At 45.2% G+C, this 12,143-nt stretch overlaps 4 protein-coding genes across 4 annotated transcripts; 2 read left to right on the forward strand and 2 right to left on the reverse strand.

Moving 5' to 3' along the window:
• Positions 1-684: 684 nt before the first annotated feature.
• Positions 685-3,738, reverse strand: PKNH_0604400 (conserved Plasmodium protein, unknown function; the record flags this gene model as incomplete). Its single annotated transcript, XM_002261680.1, has 3 exons — positions 685-2,625; positions 2,860-3,440; positions 3,579-3,738. The coding sequence occupies 3 exons, from the start codon at positions 3,736-3,738 to the stop codon at positions 685-687; spliced, it is 2,682 nt and encodes an 893-aa protein (XP_002261716.1).
• Positions 3,739-5,882: 2,144 nt separating this feature from the next.
• PKNH_0604500 (cytoplasmic dynein intermediate chain, putative) lies at positions 5,883-7,952 on the forward strand (the record flags this gene model as incomplete). The annotated part of the gene is made up of 1 exon (XM_002261681.1): positions 5,883-7,952. One exon carries the CDS (start codon positions 5,883-5,885, stop codon positions 7,950-7,952), a length of 2,070 nt encoding a protein of 689 aa, XP_002261717.1.
• Positions 7,953-8,207: 255 nt separating this feature from the next.
• On the reverse strand, positions 8,208-9,862 carry PKNH_0604600 (rRNA (cytosine-C(5))-methyltransferase, putative; the record flags this gene model as incomplete). Its single annotated transcript, XM_002261682.1, has 2 exons — positions 8,208-9,626; positions 9,758-9,862. The coding sequence occupies 2 exons, from the start codon at positions 9,860-9,862 to the stop codon at positions 8,208-8,210; spliced, it is 1,524 nt and encodes a 507-aa protein (XP_002261718.1).
• A 475-nt stretch (positions 9,863-10,337) lies between these two features.
• Positions 10,338-11,723, forward strand: PKNH_0604700 (ribosomal silencing factor RsfS, putative; the record flags this gene model as incomplete). Its single annotated transcript, XM_002261683.1, has 1 exon — positions 10,338-11,723. The coding sequence occupies one exon, from the start codon at positions 10,338-10,340 to the stop codon at positions 11,721-11,723; it is 1,386 nt and encodes a 461-aa protein (XP_002261719.1).
• Positions 11,724-12,143: the final 420 nt, after the last annotated feature.

Consider the following 12,143-nt stretch of genomic DNA (forward strand, 5'->3'; position numbering starts at 1 on the left):
TGGAAGGCACCTCTTAACGGTGGACTCGGTTACGAAGAACAGCGGTTTGAAAAGAACACAACTTTGGAGGGACACCCCTCCGCGGCGACCCCAACACACACAGAAGGCTCACGTGCACACATTTCATTTGCACCGCACTGGGTCCACACCTAACCCACCCGATGATCCGGCTGAGCAACTCCCCGAACACAGGATTTGACACCAGCCCAAGAGAGCTCGCAAAAGTTCAATAAAGTCGCAGTCGAAAACGATTCTGTGTTTGTCGTTCGTAATGTGCGCGCTTGCGTGCGCAGACACAAATGCAAGCACAGCGCAAACAAACCAAGCGAAAGAGTAAACGAACCAAGCGAAAGAGTAAACGAACCAAGCGAAAGAGTAAACGAACCAAGCGAAAGAGTAAACGAACCAAGCGAAAGAGTAAACGAACCAAGCGAAAGAGTAAACGCCACGCAGAGAGTGGGAAAACGAAAGACAAAACAAAATTTCAAACGAATTAGATGTCACACTGACCATGTTGGTGAGCCTCATCTCGATGACGATGCGTAACTGAAGCATATGCACGAAGGCGGATATGGGGAGTTCCGTATCCCCTAAAAAAAAAGTTATGCCCTCTTTCTCCCTCTCAGGATGCATCATGAGCATAATGAACTAAACGCGTTTAAGGAGTTAATTATTTATCTCCCCTTACAGATGGTGGAACAAGTCGAAGGAGTCGTTGCTCTTGGGTGCCTTCCTGTTGAGGAAGGGCTTGTTGCGACTTGTGCCTTTGCCGCTTTTCCCTGTGCTCACCCTGTTGGAAGAGCCTCCCCCGATGGTTCTGCTCCGTCTGCTTTCGCTGCTATTCACCTGGTTCAATGGCACCTTCTTAGTACCTACGAGGGTCTGGCACTCCTTCCTGAGTTTTATTTTTTCGAGCAACCTCGCAATGTGTGGAGACTTCACGGAGCGATTCGGGATATTCATGCTTTTCCGCATCTCACCAGGGGAAGTTACATCGAAGTAACTGAACTTGTACGTTTCCGATGCGTTGAGCGGCTTGCGCCCATTTGCACCGCTCGTGTCACCAGTAACATTGCCATTTGCACCGCTATTAACGTGGTCGATACTGTTATCGATACTGCTATTAACACTGTTTGTGGTCCTGTTCACAGTGTTGGGGGCACCGTTCCCGGTGCCGCCTCGCTGAGACGACTTCCTTCTCTCCGCGGAAGGGCCGGGCCGGTGCGATCGACTGTCTGCCCGCTTGGTATTGCCCATGCCGACCACCCGTTCGTGCGGAGCCGCACCACTTCCTCCAGGGGCAACACCCATCTTCTCCTTTCTGCTAATCAGCTCTTCATAATAAGCAATCAAGTCGTCTTTCCGCTTAAGCTCTCCATCCAGCTGACTATTCATCTCTTGGTACTTCTCCCTTTCGGCCTTTTCGAATTCTTTCTTCTTTAAATCGAATTCCACTTTTGTCTTTGCTAAATACGCATCCACGTCGTCCTTCATTTTTCTCTTATCCACAGAACTCACCATCCTAAATCCTTCCCCAGATGAGTTCAACAGTTTATCCTTCTTATCATTGTACTCCTTCTCAAGTAAGGACAGTTGCTCCTTCTCAACTTCCTTATTATGTAGAATTTTCTCTTCCATTATTTTCGCTTCCTTCCTCTTCTCCTCATAATTGATTTTCTCCTTTCTCATCATGTCATGCATGAGAGAGAGTTTCTTCTCCATTTTGCTTTCCTTTTCCCTGAGATTCGTCGACTGTTCCTTTTTTTCCTCCAGCAAGTTGTCTAACTTGGTCCCTTTATCTTCTTCAATCTTCACTTTACTGCGCAACTCACTAGTGAGTGCATTTATTCTTTCCACTTCTCTTTCCTTTCTCCAAACCTCGTTTTGCTCTTCCTTGATTCTTTCCTTCGCATTGTCTATGGCCTCTTGCAGCACCCTTAGGAATGCTTCGCTCGCGGAGGATTGCGCATCAAGGGGATTATCCCGCTGATTTGATATCCCAAGGTCGCCTGTGTTTAACTCATTCGTCGCGAGAGGCAGATTAGCCAATACGCCATCAAGAGTGCTACTCAATAACCCTTCCATCTTTCCCCCCTCGCGTAGAATCAACTTCCGTGCCTCCTCCTGGTAGCTACCAATTTCATCATCTATCGACTTCTTCTCCTTAACCAACTCGTTCAGCAGTTTCTGGTTGCCGTTGATTCGTTCTCGTTCGACCTTCTCACCCATCATCTTCTCCTCCTGAGAAAGTACCTCTAATTTCATTTCGCATCCTTCGAGTTCCGAGGTTATCTTCTTAACTTTGTCTTCCATCTCGTGACACTTGTTCCTCTCCTCCAACTCTTCCCTCCTCGAAGCTTCCATCAGGTCTTCCCCGTCCTCTATCTCCATATTTATTCCTTCCAAAACGGAACTCAGTTCTTTTCTCGTTCGGATGCTTCCATCCAGGCCATACTTAATGACGATCAAAAAGTTCTCCTGCGATGACAGCTGATTCTGCATGAACTGCATCTGCGACTTGAGTCGGTCGTTGTCCGACTTGGCTTCGCTCCTCCGTATGGCTAGCTTCTCCTTCTTCTGTATCAGTTCGCGTTCCTTTCCGAGCAGGCTTTCCCTCTCCTCCTCCTGCGGTAAGCGGGGGAAATAGCACCATCAACAGTGTTAACATCAGCACGGTTGATAACAGCACGGTTGACAACAGCACGGTTGATAACAGCACGGTTGATAACAGCACGGTTCACAACAGTGATAGCGCTAAGGGGGAAGAGAAACCCCCCGCACTAGGGGCCAACAGTATTATCAATCTACAGCGCAATGGCCTGACGCGCATGCGGAAGTGCCACCAATACGTATCCCTACCAACTGCATCTTCTGTACGACCAAACCGTCCCGCGCGGCGACGCCGGCAGCCGCGGCGTCCTCGATCCCCCTCAACACCTCTTGCCGTTCCTCCTCCATTTTCATGAAGTCATTCTGTAGGACCGAAATGCGTTCAGTATTCAGGTGGGTCAAAATGTGAAACGACTCAAAGGCTTCCTTGTGTTGATTTATTTGGTAGTCGATATCTTTTATTCTATTGACAATATTAGCAGATTCGTTCCTCATGTAATGGACATCTGTTTGAAGCAGGACTAGTTCCTTCTTCGATTTTTCGCACGCTTCATTGCTCTCTCTCATTTGAAGGTTGACCTTGTCTTCTATTTTGCTTAGGTTGTCTGCAATTACGTCTGCCTCATCTGTTTTCTTCTTTACGTTAACAAGCGACTCCTCAAACGCCCTGAACAAAATTTTGAAATTCTCGCAAGCTTCGTGAAAACTAACATTTGTCTCCAAGTAATAATCGCAACTGAGTTTACACACATCTCCTATTTTTTTTAAAAACAGGTATTCCTCCTCTAGCTCTCTCTTCTTTGTCTTGTTTTGAGATTCCATCAGGGAAACTACCTCGAAGGGGGAGCGAAAGAGAAGTGTTCTTAGCTCATTAGTTGTCCTTCGCATAGGATAGGTGTATCATCCCGCAATGGGCAAGACACTCATCCTCGTATACATTTTTTTCTCCCTCCACAACCATTCCTTACTCCTATTGCGGGAGCTGTCCGTGAATTCTATGAGGGAGTCCATCTTGCTGTTGAGCTCCTTTTTCACCCTGTTGTTCTTGTGACAGGTATCCCCCGACCTGTCCTCTTCGTTTTTCCTCTCCCAGTTTCCAACATTGGGTGAGCACTTCCCGTTCAACATCGTCACTAACGTTTTCCTCTGCAGAAGTACTTACACACACACACAAACACACACGCCCGCAAAAAAAAAAATACGAACAAGGAGCATACAAAAGTGGGAGATACAAACAGGTTAACAATTGTAACAACAACAACAAAAAAAAAAACACTTTAAGTTTTTACTCTCGATGAGTAAAAGACAAAAAAAAAAAAAAAAAAATTGAGACAAACTTCAAATTTTACAGAACATATTAACAATTGTAGAAGGGAGAAAAGACAAACCCAAAAAAATTAAAGAACGCTTTGGAAGCGCTACAAAAATTGGTCCATGAGAGGGGGGTCCCCAATCTTTTCCGCCATGTTGCCCTTCTCACCGGATGGAGGTGTACGTACAGGTGAGATTCCCCCCTGGTAGGAGTATAGACCAACTTTTCAACAAAAGAAAGAGGTGAAAAAAATGTTCGTAAGAAATCAAAAAACATGGCATTGCCAGTGTAACACCTGTTGTGTGTATAACCTTCAAGTAAAAATTCCAAAATGCGAAAATGAGAAAATGCAAAAATAACAATCGTCTTATTTGAACTGTGTTGGAAGATTTTTCTATGCCCCTCCCGTACTGCATACTATGCTTACCGCAAAATGTTCGTGTAAACTGCAAAACAGAAATAGGTACTTCCATTCTGTGAGGGGGAAGGAACATACACCAAGGAGAAGAAACACATCGAATTTGTCTACCCACACTTTCTCTATTTTGATAAAAATACACACATGGGCAATACGCCTGAACAGGTCAGCTTTTTTTTTTTTTTTTTTTTTTACTCGATAACCCATCTCCTCTCTACAGAATAATTCTGAACAAGTCAGGTAAAAAGAAAGAACTTTTATTTTTTGTCTAGTCATCATCAAAGAGGCGAACTTACGTGTGTGAATGAGGCACATATTCGGACAGGGGTTTTAAACGATTACTTTACATGTTATCGCAGGGAAATAAACATGCGTAGGTATTTTGCACTTGGTCGGGCGTGTATATCCTTGGAGATGTAGACAGCGAGAACACTCGTTCGCTCGTGTTAACCAGGAACAATATGCACCCCATTAATTTCCCCATCAGAGTGGAGTGAATTTCCACTTACGCTATTTGTGCTGTAAGACGGCATCTCTTCACACAATTTCTTCTTTACCATGTTAAGGAGATCCATACTAATTGAAAAGCAGGGGAATATCTTTCCTTTTCTCTAAGCTGCACATAATGCTTAATCCCCTTTGTACCGTCCTTAATTCGTGGCCACTCGAATGTTTACATAGGTTGTTTGGACTGTGGTCGACACATAGGATTTTTTTTTTTTTTTTTTTTTTGCACACGGGAAAGGTTACCTTGCTTTTTAACCAGCTTTGAAACGGGTGACTCGCGCAGACTGTGCGGTGGACAGATTGCCTTTTCGAGTTAAAGAAAAATACAAAAAAAAAAAGAGACGTAAGGCAAAGTAGAAGAAAATGAAGGATGTGCACTGTGCCCCCTACATGTATGCCCACACATAAAACTTCTCTAACTACATGGTTTGCCCACTCATATCGTTGTACTGTTTTGAGCACAAATGAGAATTTTTTTTTTTTTTTTTTTTTTTTTTTTTTTTTTCCTAGCCCTTTTCTGCATACAAAATTTATCTGAACATGCAAGGTAAAATGTGATGAATTTTTTCTTTTTTTTTCCCCCCCCCCTCTACATTGTTCTTTTCAACTGTTGCAGAGAAGTGGACAGAGAAAAAGGTTGTTTCATCGTAAAGGTCCCCTGTAGATATTGCTCCTCTGTGCATTTCGTAGGACATTGCCGCAGTTGCGCTCATGGGCATGCCTCAGTTGGAATATTCGCGTACATGTACTTGTGTGCACACTTGCACATAGTGAGTACCTGTACACTTTTTTTTTTTTTTTTTTTTTTTTTTTTTTTTTGCTCTTGTGTGTACATACGGGAGAGTGCTTTCCCGAAAGCGCAATTGGCCACGACAACACCATATAGCCACCCTGCATAGGTCATCAATGTGATAGGCGGCCTAGCGGCGAAATCTCGACGCAACGATAAAGTGGCAAAGTAACGACTCAGCGACAAAGTGACGCAGCAACGCCTTAACGCGGAACTCCTTACCAACGACAACACAGCGGCCAAACATGCGGAACACGGACGAGCCAGATCTCCTCACGCCGATGGACGAGGAGGAAAGGGAGAACCTGCAAAACAAGCTGAATGACCAGAGACTTAAGTTAGAGGAAAACAAAAAATACCTGGAGCAGTTACGCAGCGAAAGTGAAAATGGGCTTCTTACCACTACAAATAGGAGGCACAGCCAGGGAGGGGACCACCCCGACCCTGACAGCATGTTGAAAAGTTTCCTCGAGTCGATAGAGAGGGAAGAACTAAGTATGGACGCATTGCAGGAGCAGGTGGACGGAGGTAATGAAGAAATGTCCCACATGGAGAATAACGAGAGGCACCACCTAGTCAGTAACAACATCGCGAAGGAGAACTTCTACGGCAACCCGAGCGCGAATCCAACAGGGAACCCAAGTGTGAACCCCAGTGCCAACCCCCTGGACGAATACAACGAACAGAAGAATTTTCTCTTCCTAAAAAAGAACTCAGGAAAAAACTTTAGCTTCAAAATTGGAAAGGTGCCCACTGAGGAGAAGGTCATACACATAGAGAAAAAGGTTGTCAACCATTTTGACAAGTCCATTCAGGTGAACCTCATCACGGATGAGTCCACTTCTCCACTTCAGCACTCGCGCAATGGAAAGAAGCGGAGGGAAAGGCTCGTTTCCCTCGTGTCGAATAGCCAACCTAATGAGGGGGACTTAAAATCGGAGAAATCTGGTACCACCAAGTTTGGGAGGAAGAAGGATGCCGTTTTGAAAAAGGGTGTAGGGCTGGGGGGGATATCCTCCGATGGCGCCCCCCCACAGGGGAAAGAGCCCAACCAAGCTGATATACTCCTACAGAGCAGAGGGTTTCTGTCCTTCTTGGAACGCACCTCTAAAATTGTGGAGCGGTCCCTAGGGGAGCAAGATGTCCTGAACGCCACCTTCGACTTTGCAGCCAAGGATATAACAGGAGGAGACACGGAGAGTGCCGAAAGGATGAAGTTTGTGAATACCTATTCCTGTAAAAAGTACACAAATGGAAGGCCCATAACAGATGTGAGGACATCCAACATTTACAGTGAACTCTTCCTTGCTTCGTACGGATTATCCACAACGAGCAACTACACGGACCCAGACGGTTACGTGTTAGTTTGGAATAGTACAATGAATGGTCGACCCGAGTACGTATTCACCTCCGAAACAGCTGTATGTACCTCCGTCTTTAACAAGTTCAATCCGCATCTAATCATAGGAGGGACATATACGGGAAACGTTCTTCTGTGGGACATACGAGCTAGCCAAAAAGCAATACAAAGAACCCACCTAACTCCACAAGGTCATTTGCATCCCATATATTGTGCCGAAGTTATTGGCACTCTGAATGCACATAACCTGGTAACAGCAGATACTGATGGCAGGCTATGCAATTGGTCATTAAACATGTTAACTTATCCATCAGATACGATTGACTTGAAGAGAACCAACAAGGAAGTATCATGTTGTTGCTTTTCCTTCCAAGAAGGAGAAATAAATACGCTCTACGGAGGAGCAGATGATGGTACTTTATTTCAAGCACAAATACATGGCACCAAGGTAGGTATCACAGAGTTCTATAACATCCACCATGGTCCCTTAACAGCAGCCCAGTTCCATCCACTCATTGATGGGATTCCGGATGACCATAACGATCTTATACTTACTTGCTCTGTTGACTGGTCTTGCAAGATGCTCAGTGTGAAAGAACCCCATAACGCACTTTACACCTTTGATTGCTTTGATGATTACCTTATGGATGTGAAATGGAATCCCGTACATCCAGCCATTTTCGCCACCTGCAGTAGTAATGGCAATATCAAAGTATGGAACATGTGTTTAGACCTGGACTGCCCCTACTTCGATATGACTGTTCAGGCGAAATCGACAAATAAAATTGCCTGGTCGTGTGATGGGAAGAAGCTCATTGCGGCCGACTCGGATGGTGCTTTGACTCTTTGGAACGCTTCCAGCGAGGTTTACCAGCCCAGGTCCGAGGACATCGCCAAGTATAGTGCACGTGTTGAGAAGATGCGTAGTGAGCGAACCGGTGTAGCGGTGCAATAACCTGTGTATCGGTGCAATAACCTGTGTAGCGGCGCAATAACCGGTGTAGCGGTGCAATAACCGGTGTAGCGGTGCAATAACCTGTGTAGCGGTGCAATAACCTGTGTAGCGGCGCAATAACCGGTGTTGCGGTGCAATAACCGGTGTTGCGGTGCAATAACCGGTGTAGCGGTGCAATAACCAACTGGACGACACAATCGACGGGGATGCCTCCCACTGTCACAGGGAACAATTCAAAACGTAACATAAGAGGAGTCAATCGTTCAAGGGTTCCGTGAAAAAAGGGGGCGCTTCGGACGAACTATGCCGACGGAATTTTGAGACGAAAATCCCCCTGCATGCATGGAGCTCTGGGAAGGTGCGCACGCACTGACTAGAGACAACTGACCTCCCGCGGCTAAACAGGAACTTCTCCTTGCCTGCCTTCTCTAGGCAAATGCCAGGATTCGACTTCAACACAGACTCAACCACTTGTTCATTTTCTTCCTCAAAGAAGGAACATGTGGAATACACAAACGTGTCTGCTATCCTCAGTGTGTCCAGTGCGTGATTTAAAATTTTTTTTTGAAACTGGGAGAGCTTGTCCACTTTCTCTTGAAAACTCGGGGGGACTTTGGGAATTCTTCCTTCCGCCACATCATCGTGGAAATCGTGTGTCGAGGTTTCTTCCTCTGGAGGGATATCTCCCACTTGGGGGGACAACCCATCTTTGGCACCTTCCTCGCCGTATCGCTTACCTTTCCAGTCTTCCCCCTCGGGAAGGAACACACGGCGCATGCTTTCCTTGTGCGCAAAGTCGGGCATGCCGCTGGACGAACAGGAGGGGTCAACGAACACGACGTCCACCTTCCCGAGCGACGCAAAATGATCGATACTCAACTCAAAAAAATCCACATTAAAAATTTTCACGATCATATCGCTACGTCGGTGTTTTATGTAGTAAATATTCGTACCTCTATCCTTTGCCAAAAAAATTTTCTCCGTTAAGGCTAATTTATTTTCCTCCGAGAATTCTTCATCCAGGTAAATCCCGTCAAACTCCTTATTCTGTTTCATTATCTCCTGTAATAGAGTGAAGCATCTTTTTTTATCCTTTTCAATACACACAAGGTAACCCTTCTCCTTTAACAGCTTGAGAGCAAATATGGCTTTGCTCCCCGGGGCTGAGCACACATCGACGATGACCATTCCTTGTTTGATATTTCCTGCTTGCACAACTAAGCAAGACGTTTTGTCTATTATCCTTACATGATGCTTCTGATACGTGGGAGTAGCAATGAGAGTGCTTAACTGGTCACTTCCTATTTTGTAGAGGCCTTCTACATCCTCGTCCTCCTCCACTGGAAGAACTTTCTTTAGTTCGTTCAAGGCGTCGCTGTTTCTGTCCTGGTCATATATGATAAAATATTTGGCTAGTTGTTTTTTTTTCTTTTGATTTTGTGTGTTACTTTGCTTTTTCTCCTTCAAACAGTTGTACAGGTGAAGAATTTCCTTCTGCCTTTTCAGTATTTCTCTCTTTAACTTCCCTCCCCCGTCGATTTTGCTCCTCTGTACGAGTACGCACAGGAGTATAATGCCTAGGAACTTGTTCTTGCAACACTTGGACAGGTGTTCCGCGTACACCTGGTTTAGGATATCCAGGTCTTCCAGCGCCTTGTGCAGAATGAAGTAGAGCTGTGGTGGGGGCGGTGAAATGTGATAACGTGAAGCGATACGATGCACTGAAAAGGCAACCACCGACGATGCCGTGTGGTTATATTCAACGGAGGGTTCATCACCGCTTTACCATTTCACCGTTTGCTCACCTTCTTAATTGAGGGATCCTCCTTCTCATGGAGAACCTCCTTTATTCCCCCTCCCTTCGCGCACCTCGACAGCATTTGCGCCGCCCTCCTATAGATGAACGACATGTTTGCGATCCGTTCGGCTAGCTACCCCGCGGCTGGAGGGGAGAAGTGAGCTCACTCGCATTTTGTGAAAATCGGGAGAAACGCCGCTGTGTTGGAAGTGCCAATGAGAGGGGGGGGGGCCTCAAAAGTGAGTAAATGAACAGATGAGAAGACTGGCCGCTGATTGAAAAGTTCTCCAAACAGCTTTCACCATAAAGGCGTGAAAAAAAAAAAAAAAAAAAAAAAAAGAAGAAAAAAGTTTTTTTTTTCTGAACAGGTCAGGCAATTTTTGCAGAATTATACCCACCTGAAGAAGCGGCAACCCTTCTTTCACCTGAACAAAAAAAAAAAAAAAAAAAAAAAAAAAAAAAAAAAAAAAAATCACTGTATGAATAATGGCGAGAGGAGAACAAACAGATGGCGTTTTCACCTATTTGTTTTGCCCACATAAAGGTATGCTTCTCTCTCTTTCTTTGGTGCCTCCCCTACATTGAGCATGTTCGTGAGGAGATTCCCGATCTGTGCACCGCTCTCCCTCGCGAGGAGGTACATTGTGAAGCATAACAAAATTTTCGACAAACTCAAAGAAAGGGGGGGGGCCCTGGAGACGGAAACAAATGAAAACGTGTGCAACGAGGACAAAGATGACGACAAAATAGAAATAATTAACATTGATGAGAAAATCCTTCGGAATAATAACATCCCCTGGGCGGAGGGAAAAGAAGCAGAGGAAGACAACAAGGATGATCTACACAGAGAAGATGAATTCTACAAAAACATGAAGTATTTTAAGAATGTCGATGTGAGAACCTTCATCCAAGAAACGATTGACTATTACACACTTAAGCAACTTAAAGGGGATGAGTGGACAGGGAAGGAAGGACAACAACACCAGAGGTCGAATGGGAAGGGAACGACACACAGCTCAGCAGGAGGGGAAGTGGTAGACGGAGGAGGAGAACAACGAGTGGCAGACGACCAAGTGACCGAAGGGGAAAGTCGAACCACCCAAGGAGGCACTTGCAGAAGGGGAGACGAAGCAGAGCAAACATATAGACCATCCTTCGAGGAGAAACCAAAACGGAACCACCGCACAGGGGAGAAAAACTACGAGGGGTTAACCCCTGCACAAAGATTTTACGAAGAGAACAAGGAGAAGCTGATAGCGGAAAGTATGAAGCAGTACAATGAACGGAGAGTAAAACTGGATGGGGGAAGTAACTCGCACGTGGGGGGGCACACAACCCAGGGAGAGGAACTTGAAGAGGATTATTACCATACCCAGGTGACGGACCCGATCGTGAGGCCGAGGGAGAACTACCTGTTCGATTACGAAGATGATGAAGAGAAAGCGAATGATGATGAAGACAGCGAGGGAGACGATAGTGTCGAGTTGGAGAAGGGAGTTATGCCAACCATCGAGCAGATTGTCTTCATCCTAAAACATGAAAAGGTGAAAAATATTAAGGTAATTGATTTGGACAAATGTGGAAGGAGGGATATCGGCATGTTCTTAATTTTATGCACAGGAGAAACACCCAAACATAATAAACGAGTGGGAAAGTTAATCAGTAGAATTTTTGTAGACCTAGAGATACCGTACATTTCGAAGGTAGCTTACTGCTACTGCAACAAATTTGATGACTGGATCATTGCCCACTGTGGTCCCCTCAAAGTGCATGTGGTCACCAAAGAGTTGCGAGAACTTTACGACCTCGAAAGTCTCTTCCTTTACCCCCATGAACATTTCGACAGTGGAAATTTCCCCGCCTTCTTCGACTACACGCCAGGCATACCTCCCCCCTACATCGTCCGCAGTAACTCCTCCCTAGATGCCTATCCGAATGATGAACTTTACCGCAAGTTCCTTACGGAAACGTGAAGCGCTAGGGAGGGACAAGAAAAAAAAAAAAAAAAAAAAAAAAAAAAAAAAAACAGGCAAAAAATAAAGGAGATATGGAAAAACTATTAGGGATAACTTCACAATTTGAACTACTTAACCGAACGAAGGTGTCTCCCTAATTGGTGCCATCTTCATGCACTCGCGATGTGCACACGAGGAGAAGAAAAACGCGAGTATTGCCCCATGCACAGCCAAAAGCTCTCCCCGACAGATGAACATTTGGTGAAGGAGGAGAAAACAAAAAAGATGTCACATCGGAGATGCACAGAGAAACACTACCGAAATGAAATACACCATGGAGGAGAGAAAAAGACGAATGAGGAAATCTTGATTGGCCAACGTGAGACCTTTTTTTTTTTTTTTTTTTTTTTTTTTTTTTTTTTTTTGGACCCACCTTAG

This window comes from Plasmodium knowlesi (assembly GCF_000006355.2).
Source record: "Plasmodium knowlesi strain H genome assembly, chromosome: 6".
Lineage (NCBI taxonomy): Eukaryota > Apicomplexa > Aconoidasida > Haemosporida > Plasmodiidae > Plasmodium > Plasmodium knowlesi.